Source organism: Zerene cesonia, unplaced genomic scaffold (assembly GCF_012273895.1).
Source record: "Zerene cesonia ecotype Mississippi unplaced genomic scaffold, Zerene_cesonia_1.1 Zces_u004, whole genome shotgun sequence".
Lineage (NCBI taxonomy): Eukaryota > Metazoa > Arthropoda > Insecta > Lepidoptera > Pieridae > Zerene > Zerene cesonia.
Genome location: NW_024045134.1, coordinates 2,043,009 through 2,058,255, shown reverse-complemented (window position 1 = coordinate 2,058,255; position 15,247 = coordinate 2,043,009). Strand labels below are relative to the sequence as shown.

General features: G+C 33.4%; 3 protein-coding genes across 3 annotated transcripts; 2 read left to right on the top strand and 1 right to left on the bottom strand.

The window, feature by feature from the left end:
• Window positions 1-193: 193 nt before the first annotated feature.
• LOC119838615 (protein lin-37 homolog) lies at window positions 194-3,625 on the top strand. Its single transcript, XM_038364611.1, has 6 exons — window positions 194-421; window positions 1,174-1,288; window positions 1,522-1,707; window positions 2,063-2,198; window positions 2,790-2,935; window positions 3,597-3,625. Exons 1-6 carry the CDS (start codon window positions 334-336, stop codon window positions 3,604-3,606), a joined length of 681 nt encoding a protein of 226 aa, XP_038220539.1. The 5' UTR covers window positions 194-333; the 3' UTR covers window positions 3,607-3,625.
• Window positions 3,626-4,608: 983 nt separating this feature from the next.
• LOC119838613 (rRNA N6-adenosine-methyltransferase ZCCHC4) lies at window positions 4,609-7,510 on the bottom strand. The gene is made up of 6 exons (XM_038364609.1): window positions 7,110-7,510; window positions 6,616-6,857; window positions 6,023-6,226; window positions 5,513-5,714; window positions 5,021-5,347; window positions 4,609-4,730 (listed from the first exon to the last, which is right to left on the bottom strand). The coding sequence occupies exons 1-6, from the start codon at window positions 7,419-7,421 to the stop codon at window positions 4,641-4,643; spliced, it is 1,377 nt and encodes a 458-aa protein (XP_038220537.1). The 5' UTR covers window positions 7,422-7,510; the 3' UTR covers window positions 4,609-4,640.
• A 278-nt stretch (window positions 7,511-7,788) lies between these two features.
• LOC119838614 (complement component 1 Q subcomponent-binding protein, mitochondrial) lies at window positions 7,789-12,471 on the top strand. Its single transcript, XM_038364610.1, has 5 exons — window positions 7,789-8,148; window positions 9,236-9,386; window positions 9,819-10,015; window positions 10,561-10,649; window positions 11,950-12,471. Exons 1-5 carry the CDS (start codon window positions 7,914-7,916, stop codon window positions 12,100-12,102), a joined length of 825 nt encoding a protein of 274 aa, XP_038220538.1. The 5' UTR covers window positions 7,789-7,913; the 3' UTR covers window positions 12,103-12,471.
• The last annotated feature ends 2,776 nt before the right edge of the window (window positions 12,472-15,247 follow it).

The window sequence follows — 15,247 nt, the reverse complement described above, 5'->3', positions numbered from 1 at the left end:
AAAATCCTTTAAAATTTATATATTATGTTGCCTGTATACTTTGATACACTTCACCTTAAAATCAGTACATAATAGGTACAGAAATGCAGTACATGATTATTACATGTTTGTACCTAGGAAGTGATTAGGTACATACGTCGTATGCCAGTCTTTCAACATCTGTACCATAATTAATAGTCTGTACGGTATGTTGCACTTATCTGTCATTTGAAAAAACAATTCACTGTTTAGAAAGATCTTGTTTGAATTCAAATTCTTGATTCTATTTTCGAAATTGTACAGTAGTTCACAGTTGTGTTATTGTTTTAGAGATACTTTAGATATTTTATTAAAATGCCCAAACGAAGAAGATTAACACCAATGAAAAGTAAAAATAAAATAACGACACCCGCAAAGAACAGAGATGTAGATGAGCAAAAAGGTAAACAACAATCGAAAGTTTAGTAATTCCATTCGTTTCCATCCATTTATTTAAGTCATTATTTTCACATTTCCAATTATTTCATGTGAGTCATATTTATATATTAAGATGAATTCTGTTACACTGTTCTCTAAGGAACTGAGTTATAAAGTATTGAGACCTCCATATGAGTTCCAGATATGGAGATTTCTTAATTAACTTGGTCCTACTTAACCAGGTCTCACTGTAGTAGTAGTACTTAATAATTATTTTAAACAAAAATCCTTTATGAAAAAAAAAATTGACCTAATTTAACAGGAACCACATGAAAAATAAAAGCTTTTAAATATAAAAAGAATCATCAAAATCATTTCATTTAGTAAAAGTAATGAGGTAATAAATGCATTTTAAGTGGGAATCTAACACTCTTTCTGTGGGAATTTAACACTCAACCTAAATTGAGCCACTGGAGAAGAACCACACCCTCACTGAAGACCGGCGTGAAATAGTAGCATACTGCTGTGTTTCCTAAAGATTCAATCCTTTTCCTTACCCGACCCAGTCCTTGCCTATATTCCTCTCAGGAATCATCAATGACCTCTCATTTATTTCTTTATCTCTTTCCAATTTCATGTCAGCAATCCATTTGTAGAGTTGATTGCAAACGTGCAAGTGTTCCATTGCCATAAATGATATAAAAATAAACAATTACATTGAGAACCTCCTCCTTTTTTGAAGTTGGTTAAAAAGTAACCTTAATAAATTTTACATAGAACAAGAGGTGAATACTGCAAGAGGAAGGCTTAAGGGCGCTCTGATGGGAATGATGGAGCCACCCGTGGAGGAATCTGACAATTCTTCCGACTTCGCTCCAGCTAAAAGAGAGAAGTATGATTATAGTTGAAAGTAATAATTAGTTTTGCACTTCAGTGATGATTATATGCTTAACGAATAACCAATATCTATATATTACTACAATTATGTATATCATGCATTGGAACGCAAGTAATCAATAAATTATTTTACTTTTATTAACATCTATTCAAGAGATGACAAAATTTCTACCATAATATAAACATTGTTTAACCTATTCATTGATACTGATAAAAACCAAATTTCAGAAAAGTCAGTAGCCATGAGTCCTCTGACGAAGAAGACTCCCAAAATGGTGTGCTTCGACAATCCTATGTGCTCAAGTTGTTTGATAGAAGTGTGGAACTGTCACAATTCAGTGAGGACACCCCTCTGTACCCCATTTGTAGAGCGTGGATTGTCAACCAGCCGAGAGCCGATTATAAGAAGTTTGCGTAAGTTTTTCATTAGTAATACTAGCCTTTGCCGGCGGTTTTGCATGCGTAAAACTCGGAGTAGTTAAATAGATGTTATTGTACATATAAACTGTGCTCTTAAATCACTCTTTCTATTGAAAAAATCCCCCTTCCAATTTATAGTCGGCAATCTATTTGTAGTAGCGTAAGATCTGCTAATCACCTTATTACCATCTTGCGATCCACCAGCTCATTGTCGACATTGACATATAAAGCTATTAATTGTATAATAGATGGAAAACATTTTTTCATATCTTTCACAAGTATTATTACTAACATATAACAAAGGAAGATTTTATAAGCGAAAGCTCTCAATTAGTAGTACATTTTTTAGCAATAAAGAGGACAAAGAAGAGAAGCCAGTAGATGGAGTGGAACTGCCAGGACCTGAAGGTCCAGTCGTCTCCAGAATACCACAGCTTTTGCCAGAACAGTTAGCTGCTAATAAAGACAACATTAACTTGAATTATGTAAGTTGTGAAGAATATGTTATAAAATTCAATTTAATCGATCTAAACACACAAAAGCTCTAAACGAGCTCTAACACTGATTTCGAAACGGTGAAGGAAAACATAGTAACCGGCATGTTTTGTTGTGGGAGTCGAGCATGCTTCGGCACGAATTGGGCCAGCTCGCACCGGGGAAGTACCACACCCCCACAGAAAACCGGCGTGAAATAATAGCTTACTATTGTGTTTCGTGCGGTGAGTGGAAGAGCCGGAGGCCTATTTCCTTGTCCTAGCCCTTCCCAGTCCATTCCTTTTTTTTCCATTCATCAATCCTTTCCTCATCCCTTTTCCCTTAAAAGCGGGCAGCGCATTCTCAGAGGTCTGAGCTTCTGCGAATGTTCATGGGCGGTGGTGATCGTTTAACATCAGGCGAACCACCAGCCCAGTTGCCCGCTATGACATAAAAAAAAAATGTCCGAGAAGTAAAAGCTGGACGGCATGTGACATCTGCCAACCCGCACTCGGCCAGCGTGGTGGATTATATCCTGAACCCCACCAGCAGTGGGAATTGGGCTGATGATAACGAAATAAATGTGTGGTGTGTGTGGGCAGCGCGAGCCGGCGCCCGGGCGGGAGCAGCTGCTGCAGTGGCACGCGGGGCGCTGGGCGGGCGTGCGGCGCGCGTGGCTGGCGCAGGCGCGCCGCGTGCACCGCCGCTACGCCGCCGCGCAGAGCGTGCTCCATAGGATCAATGTCAAGTTAGCCCTTGTTTCTGTTATTTCTTACTTGTCTTTAAACTCGCAAAAATTGCTTGGTCAGGATGTTGTCTACCTACATTTTCAAATTTCTATTTTTTTTTTATGGAGACAAAATGATGTTTGTATGATTAACAGACACATGAAATGAAAAGGCAGTTTTATTTTATATAAGACATAGTTTCTTAGTAAAGTGTATGATAAAAATGCATTGTATTATTAACCCGACGTTTCGAACACTTTACAGCGAGCGTGGTCATGGGGAGACTCCGTATATAATATAATGAATAAATCGCGTTTAAAATCCGTTGAAAAGTTTTTAATTTCTAAATGTACTCGCGTAAAACCAAACACAAGAAAGTACTAAAAATGCATTGTTTTTTTTTTAATAGTAAAAATAGTATTCAGCTTGCCTTGATCATTGTCTGAATTAAATCTCTTGTTTCTAAATAATTTTTTTTTTCTTTTATTTATGTAAGGTATAATAAGGTGTCACAAAGTTTTTATTAATACAAAAAAGTTTATTCTTCAGTGTTTATTATCTATGCTTGCTTTTAATTTTCTACTTTATCGAATTACCAATACATCATTTTGTAAAATAGCATTCTTATTCAACATTTTAACAAAGCTTTTTTTTTGCATTTTATGATTTTTTTCTTTACAGCGCTCTATGATCTGGGAAAGGGATACACCATATAATAATAAATCATAATTATAAGAATATTTTGTAAATAAAATTTTTTAATCATAATATCATAATTCTATAATCGATCTACTTTTTATTGACTTGGTTGAAAATGTGATTTTTATGAATATACTGAAATGCTGATTTTTGTAATGCAGTTAATTCCATGCTGATTTCTGAGAATAAAAATGTAATGTAAATAGAGATATCTTTAACGGTCTGTTTGTTACTTCAACTCATTCAAACGTAATAATACAAAAGGAATAATCATTAAGTTGCTTTTTATATAATAACTAGCTGAGCCCTGCGGTTTCACCTACGTCGTACGTAAAGTTATACGTACAACTTGCTCTAATCCGCGGCAACACTAGTAGCCTTCATGCTAATCCAGACTGTATGTCTGTACCAAATTTTAAACAGATACGATAAGCTGTTTTCGCGTGTAAGAGTAAAACATCCATACATCCATACTCACAAATATATAGATATAGCATTCATCAATAAATGGACTTTTAACAGAGAAGTACATTTTTCAATTTGAACCGGTAGTTCCTGAGATTAGGTCACAAACGGACAAACTCTTCAGATTACATTGTCATTATAGAAAGTATTGAATAGTGCATGTACTTGTTGTGTAAATTTAAACTTAGGTGAATGAAACCACAGGGCATGCTAAGTTTTCTATGGTTTAGATTTTTTATAAGATTATACTGATTATTTTAATACCCTTTACTTTAATATCTGAGATGTTTTATAGGAATTTTTGTTTTTCATCGCCAATTTAAAGAATTATTAAAGCAAAATATTAATTGTTGATTAAAATCATGATTGATTTGTAAGTATTTTTTATTAATTTCATTTGCAATTGTTTCTATCACTTTAATTTTATAAATTCGCTGTCAAATTACTTTGACAGAAAATTTATACTACTACACAAAATTTAATGTGATTTCATTAATAATGAAAAACGAAAAACAATTAAACACAATAATATTATAACAAAGTTATATTAAAATATATAGTTTACTTCACTTTTCGTTTTTTATCGCTAACAACTTCCTTTCGTGGACAATCTGATTTCTTGTGTCCTCTTTCATTACAATTGTAACATGACTGAAACAAAAAATAATATTGTTATAAATGAACTATACTTGTTTTATTTACTAAAAAGCCCGCTTTCCAACTATCAGAACTAGACCTAATTTAAATTGGACCAAATAAGACTAGTGACTTTGAATTTAAGAATCATCAAAAGTCAAAAGTATGCAACCTCCTCCTTTCTTTTTTAATTTGTTTAAAACAAATTCTACCTAAATTAGTTCACCCATATATGTGTACTATAACACAATAGACAATACAGCATAATTCCTTTTCTTACATTATAATTAGCTAAGATATCGTACCTGTGACTGTACAACGACACCACACTTGTGTTCCGTTTGGCAACATCGTTCACACACTTTACAGTGTTTATACGTGGGCTTGACACACCGCTTGCACAAGTCGCAGTGCACGTATCTCATGCCGTTCTTGCTGGTGCACTCTTTGCACTTATTACAGTGAATATTCGATGTGGCAACCCAGTATTTGCATTTGTCGCAGTACTTGTAACTGCTATCGTCGGAGAGGTTGATGGTGATCAATGGGAGATTGGTGAAGAAACGCACTGGTGAACCGAACTTACGGCCACCTTTGCTGTTTTGGAACTTTTTGTGGTTCTGATATTCGACCTGTAAAGGATAAAAAAGTCTTTATACTTTACTACTACTTTACTATTAAACTGTATGTTATTGTAAATCAACAATGTTATATTTGTTTTAGTAAATTATACGGGAAAAGTAATAAGCAATTATTAACAACCTTTTCAAATAAAACATTTTGTTTCATCAAATTACCTGATAATCATGCATCTTAATTTCCGGCATCATATTCTTAATGTATGGTTCCGAAAAATACGGGAACGCCCATATAACTGGTAGAGTGCCTTCTGTCTCACAGACTTTGTTGTAGGTCGCCGATAATTGTTGAATAGTATGCACTAACGGCTCCACTCGCCCTCCAAAAGGAGGGTCCATGACTATACAGAGGTTTTTATTTCTGCAACACAAAACGTTATTTAATTCTTCACTACATAGTATAAAAAAGTTACTTTTTCTGCCTGTCCCTATATCTCTATGTATACTTAAATCATTATAACAATACAATGGATTTTAATGGGTTTTTTAAAAGATAGATTGTTCCAAGAGGAAGGTTTATATGTATAATAACAAAAACAATATTAGTTTATTATAAAAAAAAAACTGCATTGATCTAAAGACTAAATAAGTGAGAAATTGTATTGCAATAATTCAATTCAATTATATAACATTTTTGTAAAGCAGACATATACAAATAAAAATACATACTTAGATGCCTTAAAGAACTTTGTCAGCACTTTTTCATCCATATTTCTGTTAAACAGATAGTTGTTGAACATATTGTACCACAGAAACTTTGTGGGCTCGTAGAACTGGTGGTGACGGGAGTCATAGTCTAGAAGTATGGAGTTGAAGTCTGGGTGAGCTTGAGCCGCTTCATGGATTGATGGTGTGCCAATGCATAGTATATTACTGGTGAATGATAAAATTAGTAATGCAAATTAAATCAAAGATTGGTTTGGATATTTTGACAACAAAATATTTATACTAAATTTAAAAAGACAAATTTTTGTCCAACTTCTTAAGTCAGTAATTAAGCCTCAACGAAAAGAAAAACTGTACAATAACTGTAATTTTAAAGTGTTCCACTTAAAAGCCATATATGTCACTGGCAAAGTGCCTGTAACACCAATAGTGTTACAAGTGTTTATGGCTGTTGGTGACCACTTAACATCAGGTGGCACAGATTAAAATACAAACAGTATCCCGAGTACTAGAGAAAGCAATTAAATTGATTGCATAAAAAACAAAAGACTACTCATAATGTTAAGTTGAATAATTATACATTTTATATAATTTACCTAATTTTGTTGTTCTTCAGTATTCCTAGAACAGTGCTGACAGCCTTCTTAGTGAACAAGTACTGAGCTTCTCTGTAGTCATTTTCCAGAGTCGGTAACCATGAGGAGGGGTTATTGAGTAATTCCTCAGTCAATGGGGTGGTGATTCTGTGATCCCCTCTGTGTTTCTTAGATTGAGATATTATGTAGAGTTCCTTGCATGTGTGACAATAAGCTCGATCAGATGGATGTCGCGATTTCACCTGTGATTTTGTAAAACAATCGAGTATAATAGCTACAGAGGAATAACAATAAAATTGTGGTTCTATGCCAAAAGAATATACAATAATTTCTTTAATTATTGCAATGAAACATTAATATGCAAACAAATCAAAGATTTTGAAATTGGAAATGAACGAAAAATACACATTTCTTAATTAAGTTCAAAGGGATTTATTGGGATACATATATGTAGATAGAAAATATCTTAGTTTTAATATATATTTCTTGTATACCTCTTTTAAGTTATTCCAAGCCGCCTGTTTGTCAATTTTTGGTATGAGGTTATAGTACTTTTCATTCCGTTTTCTAACCCCTTCCTTCTTCCAATCTTCTTCATCAATGTTCACTGTACAGTCTTTTTTATCTCTACAAGAAGCGCATGCAAAATATCTCCCCTTTTCACTTGCAAATAATAAAGTCGGTCCATGTAGACACAAGGGATGTGTTGTTACATCTTCTACTATAACTTCGACTGGAGATGATTTTAACGGTTGTAAATTGTTTGTATTGATTTCCGTTCCAGAAAACTTGCGTTTTTTGCCCATTACTATATTTAAATTGATATATTATGAGTCCAATAAATTAATATTTTTGTATAAAATGTGTCTTCAATGCAATCAACACGTGAATGTGACAATTGACATTTGACAAATGACATAGCACCTATTCAAAATTCATACCAACATCAAATTATTATTTTTTAGCCCTAGTAACAATAATTGCATGATGATAAGAGTTTAATGTACATTAAATTCTAAAAGCTGTATTACTTTTCTTAGTTCTTAAGCCGTATTTTATTTGATCACTCATAAGGTCTGAATAACTGTCTCAAATAATAACGGATGAGTGTTAATTGATAAAATGTATAAAAGCAGTGTCTTTTAAAGTTATAAGTTATAATGGTATTGGCAACACTAAATACGTAATCAGCACGACCGGTCGCGGTTCGGTTTGTCTTTTCTTTAATTATTTTATAAAATCATAGTGTCTCCTGGATATTCGTTTAGTTTTTAGTATATTTTAAAACAAATAAGAAAATGAGTGGTCTAGTAAGAACAGCTCACAGAGTCCTGCATAACTGTGTTAAAAACAGCAGCCTCGCCGGTGCAGTTATCAGCAGGACCCAAGCACCAGTAAAACGTGACTTCATGCGAGGAATCTGGCACATGAGCTGTTCAAAAAGACTAGACGGCGCATCAACGTCCACGGGCCTTTTGCACCACTCAAATACATGCGGTTGCGGGTGCGGCTTAAAAGCGCTTCACACGAAAGGTTACTTTTGCTTTTATAGGTTATGATTGCGCCACAATAATTTTTTTCTATCATTCCTGAAATTATCATTGACGTTCGATTTAAATCCTACGCATTTGTGTATGTCACTTAGGAAAAGTTTGTTTTCTGTCAGAAAAATTATTAAAGAAACATAATAATTTGTGCAGATCACCACCATCAACCTACTGAAAAGTCTAAACCCCTTGGTAAGTCATTTCCTTCATCCCTTGTACTACCAGTATCCTATCCTTCTGATCCTGTATTGTAGATTTAAATTATGCTTTATATTACGTATAAGCCGTTATTAAAATGTATGTTGAATGTGAGTTTTTTTATAATTGTTTTTTAAAAAGATTTAAAGTAGAATGAACATAATCCCTGACAAAATTGTCAAGTGTCTATTTCTTATAAATAGATATTCCATTTGCAGGGTAAATTAATTAATATTCACATCCAGACATAATCTTCTATTGGATTATGTGTGCATAAAAATATTAAACAATCTTTTTAGAAATGTTTTATGTAATTAGAATACTTGAAAGTTACTAACTTTCAAGTATTATTTTAAGCATTTTTATGTTAAAAAACTTAAAATTAAATATTATGATAGTTTAATATTGAATAACAAATAAAAAAAATAATATTAAAAACAAGATTTTTATGGAGACCTTTTCCTCATCCTTTCCAGTCAATTTCTTCTTTCCATCCTTTCTTTATTCCTCACCCCTTAAAAGCGGACAACGCTTTTGCAGAGGCACTACCTCTGTGTCAATGTTCATGGGTGTTGGTGATTATTTATAATCAGATGAACCACTGCACTGCTTTGATGTATAAAAAAAATTCATAGTATCATGATTTTAATATTTAAAAACAATAGGGAATTGGTGGATCACTATCTTAACTCCTACCTTTATTGAATAAATTAAGGAAAGGCCTAAATTGCCTTTAAAATTGTAGTATAGTTGTAGTAGTAGTAGTATCATAGATTCATAATGTAAGCTTTTTATTACAATACATACAGTATTTGTTTTTTATGTCTTATACATTTAGCAAGTAAAATTAATAAATATGAATAATATTATTTAAGGTGAACGAGAGCTGGTGGAATTTCTCACTGAAGAAATAGTTGCAGAGCGCAAAGCGCAGAAGCTCAAGACTCTGCCAACAGAAGTGGAAGGGTTCTCCATTAAGGGTGATGGTGCTGAGGTGGTCCTCACTAAACAGATGAAGGATGAAATGTGAGGTTACAATTCTATAATTCAATGTTGTTACTTATAGAAATCCTAAAAGTCTCCATACAGTATGTGAAAGTGTGAAGTGAATTTACTGGCCCCATACATTTACTGGCCCCATACATTTACTATACTTTTTAACAAAAAACAAAACTGCCTTCAAATTGTCAGATCTAAACGAAATACAAATACAACCACTAAGGAGATATCAGCTTGCATATAAAAAGTTCATCCAATGGGGAAGCTCTGAGGTAACAATGCCAAAAAAAAAGCAATACATTTGAATGGATGAGTCTGAAATATCAATTTATTTCTTGCGCGCTCATCTAGTCTCGAACCTCTGACTTTGCTTTAAGTTCAAAGTCCAAAAACCACTGAGCCACATGTGCTGTTTGTCTTTATTTGTTCTCTTTTTTTAATCAATCTTTCAAATTTCAGTGTTCGAATCACATTCAATGTCAACCACACTGTGGACTCCGAGGACTTTGGGGATGACATTCAGCCTGAGAAACAGGAGTTTGCTGAGATGAGGTCCAAGCCGCAGTTTGAGGTGGACCTTGTCCGTGGAGACACCACGCTGGGCTTCACTTGCTCCTTCCTGCAGGAGCCTGCAAATGCTGCCGCAGATGAATATAGTGAGATAATCTTTTATACTAATACAAAACTATAAAATATATATATATAAAATCAAGAATTAATACATATAAAAGTGCAAAAACTAGTTATAGGCTACATAAAAAAACGGTTTAGAAAATTAATGTGCAATGTTATGACAGAGGGTAAAGCATGGGGCGCATGTCTAAAATTATGGAGGTGTTTTGTTGTTGACTTCATTTAAAAGTAAAACTAATATTGTGTGATACGAATTGATTACATTCAGGAAATTTTATTCAACAATTTAAAATCATTTCAAGTAGATAATTAAGGCTCTTACAGGCGAATAGTATAATTCATCATACTATCCTACTTCCTACTATATTATAAATGCGAAAGTTTGTAAGGATGTGTGTGCATTTGTTACTCTTTCACGCCTAAAACTACTGAACCAATTGCAATGTTGGTAAGTAACAAACAACTGGAATAACATTTTTATTCCGATATTCCTACGGGATACGGACTTACGCGGGTAAAACCGCCGGGCCCAGTTAGTTGACTATAATGTGAATTTATTAACTTACAGATGATATATTCGGCATTGACGAAGTAACCTTATACAAGGGAGAGTGGTCCGACAAAGTGTATGCAGTGGCTGGTGATGTGCTTGATGGGGTAGGTAGTTAATAAAAAAATCTAAAAAAATGTTTATTTCATTTCCAATTTTACTTAAAATGAAGTAGTGAGGAGTAGTGGGGAAAGTAGTTAATTACTATCAATTTAAAAGCTTACTTGTAAATCTAGGAATATATCCTTTTCCTCAGTATTCTTAGTCGATACATTTATATCTGTTTCATTCATTATCCCTTAATCTTTTCAAAAGAGAAAGGCACGTAGAGGCTCACCTCCTGTTTGTGTCTTGTCAATAGAAAACTCAGTAAGAAATGTTTGTTGTATTTGCAATCTGCCAGTTAATCTCTTTTTCTTCTTGCTATTCTTCTGTTAGTAAAAGTGGCCAATAATGTATGGAAATTTACATAAAAAAAAGTGGAAAATACTACAACATTATCAGCAAATAAAGAAGCCGGCCAGTAATATTCGTAATAAGTTTACAATTAAATTAAGCTTTGGATTTAACTTGGATAGTTTTTTTTTTCTTAAAAACATTTAAAAGCTGTTACCTGTTAAATAAAAGAGTATTAGTGATACTTGACAAAAGTGATATCTTAAGCTTAATTTGATATTATGTGATAAGTAATTACAATTTGTAAATTATTCTACATTCAATTTAAATTTCAATTTATCTGCCTTGAAGTTGATAATGATGAAACAGGAAATAAAAATGCGTACTTACTTATATATTATAATGTTTATTCTGTTCTCTTCAACATCTTTCGGGAATTTCTTTAGAACTCTTCTTTGCATTCATTGCAATACTCTTTTGCATAGTCCACAACCAGATATATTTTTTTTAATTAAACTTTACTGTAATTTTTCACATTTATGTTTTTGATGGTATATATACTATTATTCGCCTTGCTTACTAAGTCACACCGTGGCTTTATGGTAACACACAGTGTTTTCAACTCGAAGGTCCCGGGTTCGAATCCCGCCGTGGTGGAATATCTTATAATCCCCCCATATATCCGCCATACTTGATTCCGTAACTATACGGTGTTCAGGTGCCAATTATGGGGGAAATCAAAGCATCGATGTGGAGTTTAGTTCTCATAAGTGTGAGGATTATTCATTGAAGTGCAACATTTGTATGTTTTTTTTTTTATTTTTATTTTTTGTGTCTTTCTTAATCATTTTTTAATTCTCCGTAATCATTGCAAACAATTATGCACAAAGATAGGCGTGATTAGATTTTTTTTTATTGCATTTTTTTATTTACTTATGACTCATTAGAGATTCAATAAACAACATGCATAAATTTTTTATCAGATAATAAATGATACTTAATTTTTTCCAGTATCTCTACGATCTGCTTATGAATGTTCTGGAAGAGAAGGGTGTGAGCAATGAATTTGTTCAGAAACTCTCAGATTTCAGCACGGCGTATGAGCACACCGCGTATATTAACCTTTTGGAGGGAATCTCCAAGTTTACTATTGGCAAACAATAATCTGTTATCCTAGAATAGTCAAAGACAACATTTTGTATCTGTGGAATCTGCACTGCCATGTTTTATCTGTAGTCCTTATTATTTTGCAGCCATTCGAAAAAGCTTTTTAAAAACAGAATTTTGTTGTGTTCTCTATAAAGCGAAATAATGATAAATAATTATGTTTTCTCAACTTTTTATTTCTGTGTAAATAATTGCTTTTCAATATGAAAGATAATTGTAAGATTCCACAGAGGAATGAATTTATTTCTGATTGTTATGAAGAGCATTTATTTTGCTGTAAACAGCTTTAAGAATGTTAGTTTAGTTGTGCAATGTGTTGTTTGATTTAGTTTTAATGTTAGTTCTGAATAAAATATTTCAATAAGACGTAGGAGCTTTATTTATAAACTATCGTGTCCCGCAGTTTCACCCAAGTATACAAGTTTTCCTTGGGATTCCTATGTTCCTATAGGAATATTGCAAAAAAGCAACCTGAGATATTCCTTATTACACCAGCTATCTGCCTGTGAAAGTTCCATTAATTACGCAAATACACAGGCAATTGTAGACAATGTTATTTTTGTGTATATACGGGGTTATATTCATATACATGTAGTAAAAAAAAAGACGGTTATACAAATGGACACTCGCAATTTCATTTATATGTATAGATAATTATTCTCTTCACGGAAGGTCACCAACATCCTCATGAGGAACCACTCCAAATTTTAAAATGGGACCAAATGTCCATAATCATCTATTAAATACGAAAAGAATCACGTCATACATTCTGATTGGAAATCCAGTTACTAAAAATCTAATTGATAACCTCCTTCGTTTTGGGAATGTCGATTAAAAAATCTCATAACAATGAATAAAAAATAAGAATGAATAAAACTTTTATTCATTATTGAACATAAGTTGCAAAACATTCAAAACATGTGTATTGTACACGTCACAAACATATCATATCTATAAATCATTTTAAAGACTATAGGATACTAGCGATCCGCCCCAGCTTTGCACGAGTGCAATTATATATGAAATACAAAAACCTTCCTCTTGAATCACTCTATTAAATAAGAACATCAGAATCTGTTGCTTCATTTTAAAGATCTAAGCATAGACAAACAGACGGCGGAAAGCAACTCCGTTTTATACTTTGTAGTGATATTGAACTAAAGGAACTTTTACCCATACGAAATCTTCAATTATGCAACAAACTTGTCTTTGTTTGTGTCTGTTTGTTTTTTACAACTTACACACGGAAATTACTGATCAGATTTGCATATAAAGTGCCACTAACTTGATTTTGAAATAAAAATAATTGAACTAAAGATATTGCGTTCTCATTGCTGACTACATCAAGTGCTCTGTGTGTTTTATTGCTATTTTTATAAATTTTTGTTGCTAAATATGCCGGAAAGCTATTGAAGTGATGGCTGGAATACTATTCTGATGTTATTTATAGAATTAAAATATAAAATTGATATGATTTGAAACGAGCAACCACAGAGTTTCTTGTCGGCTCTTCTCTGCAGAAACTGCTTTCTGAACCGGTGTTAAATGCTATAATTAAACGGAGTCCATTTCAACTAACTCGCAACATTCCAAAGGATATCTGTCCTGATATCTGACCACCTCGAGCTTCTTGTAATCACCATAACTAGCGCCTACTCTGAACTTTGGTTCATACATAGAATCAAAAGCCCAAGTCGCCTAAAAAGCTTGGTATTCTGACGAAGAAAAGACTAGTTTAGCCCGGGAAAGTTGATTCCGCCATCCCCATTCATCCACCGGTCGTCGAGACACAGACTCTAGGCACCGCTATTTGGTGAACGTTTCATGTACGCGGACTAAGCGGCGATTCCACATTATTTATCCTAACCACAAAGGATTGGAACATGCTTCCCGAGTCTGTGTTCCCCGTAAAGTACAATCAGAAGGTCTTGAAAAGAAGAGTGAACCGGTACCTTCTAGAGAAGCGCGCTCCATCTTAGACCACATCTTCGCTTACCATCGGGCTAGATCGTGGTTAATGGCTTCCTTAAAGGTAGCACTTAACAGTCGATGACGATAACGACAACCATCATTTCAGAGAAAGATGAGCACTGTAGTGTGTGTACAAGATAGTATCAGCAGAAACCGGGAACGAAAACTGTAGACACACAATAAACTATGAAAATAATTGACGTAGTCTTGTTGAAGTCGGTGTTTTATGCCTGAGCTTTCCGCTTTTAATGTATAATTTATATTAGTCAGTAATTATTATATTATCTGTGAGACAGGCACGTTTTTTGCCATAAACTTGATTATCTATATGTCGCAGACAAATTCTATAATTTCATTGTTTACACTGGTCATTTCGTATTATGCCGATACGGTTCTTTGTCGAAACGTTTGTGAGCCGACGGATTATATTATGTAGGTTTAAAATAATGTGAACCTAATCTAGCTCATCTTAATCCACATCAAATATATCTGATTCCGAAATCTCAGCATACCTAATACCAAATTCCTAAGCTATATAAACAGACGACGGTGTTCGTAAACGTGTCTACATACGATTTGCCTGCGACATGTAATTTTTTAAAAGAGTAATTGCTATTAAATATGGATGTTTTATTTGCCTCAAAACAATGGTTCGTATTTTGTTCTGTTTGTCTCTTTCCGTCGGTGATGTAAAAAGCGCTTGATAGATTGACAAATTTTATATGGTGAGAGACCAATATTAGGTAATAATTTTATTTAAAAAAATATACTTCTTAGGAGTAGCTCTTTCACACATAAGACCGAGGTATAAAAATGCAAATTCGTGAATATATAAGTAAATGTCTCTGGGTCTTTCAAAATCAAATAGAGCTTTTAGAAATTGAAGACTTTTAAACGGATTTTAAACGCAATTTAATTATTATATTATTAACCCGACTTTTCGAACACTTTACAGCGAGCGTGAGAGCATCAAACATAAACTTTTTAAATCGGACAAAATATGTCATACTAGGAACATACTTAGGTACGAAAAATACAATTATTTTTAGTTCAGTCGAGCGGATCCGCGGACGAGGTATTGTAGCATAAGAAGTATACCTAGTCTTGCCATAAATATTGTAATAAAGAAAAAAGTAAATTGTTAACTGCAAATAACATTTATTACTTTTAC

Coding starts and splice junctions, on each gene's coding strand:
- LOC119838613 (XM_038364609.1), bottom strand. CDS start 7,421: ATGGGCAAAAAACGCAAGTTTTCTGGAACGGAAATCAATACAAACAAT. Junction 5,715..6,022: donor AAGTTCTTTAAGGCATCTAA/GTATGTATTTTT, acceptor TTTGTGTTGCAG/AAATAAAAACCTCTGTATAG. Junction 5,348..5,512: donor TTAAGATGCATGATTATCAG/GTAATTTGATGA, acceptor TATCCTTTACAG/GTCGAATATCAGAACCACAA.
- LOC119838615 (XM_038364611.1), top strand. CDS start 334: ATGCCCAAACGAAGAAGATTAACACCAATGAAAAGTAAAAATAAAATA. Junction 1,289..1,521: donor GCTCCAGCTAAAAGAGAGAA/GTATGATTATAG, acceptor ACCAAATTTCAG/AAAAGTCAGTAGCCATGAGT. Junction 1,708..2,062: donor GCCGATTATAAGAAGTTTGC/GTAAGTTTTTCA, acceptor TACATTTTTTAG/CAATAAAGAGGACAAAGAAG.
- LOC119838614 (XM_038364610.1), top strand. CDS start 7,914: ATGAGTGGTCTAGTAAGAACAGCTCACAGAGTCCTGCATAACTGTGTT. Junction 8,149..9,235: donor AAAAGCGCTTCACACGAAAG/GTTACTTTTGCT, acceptor ATATTATTTAAG/GTGAACGAGAGCTGGTGGAA. Junction 10,016..10,560: donor TGCTGCCGCAGATGAATATA/GTGAGATAATCT, acceptor ATTAACTTACAG/ATGATATATTCGGCATTGAC.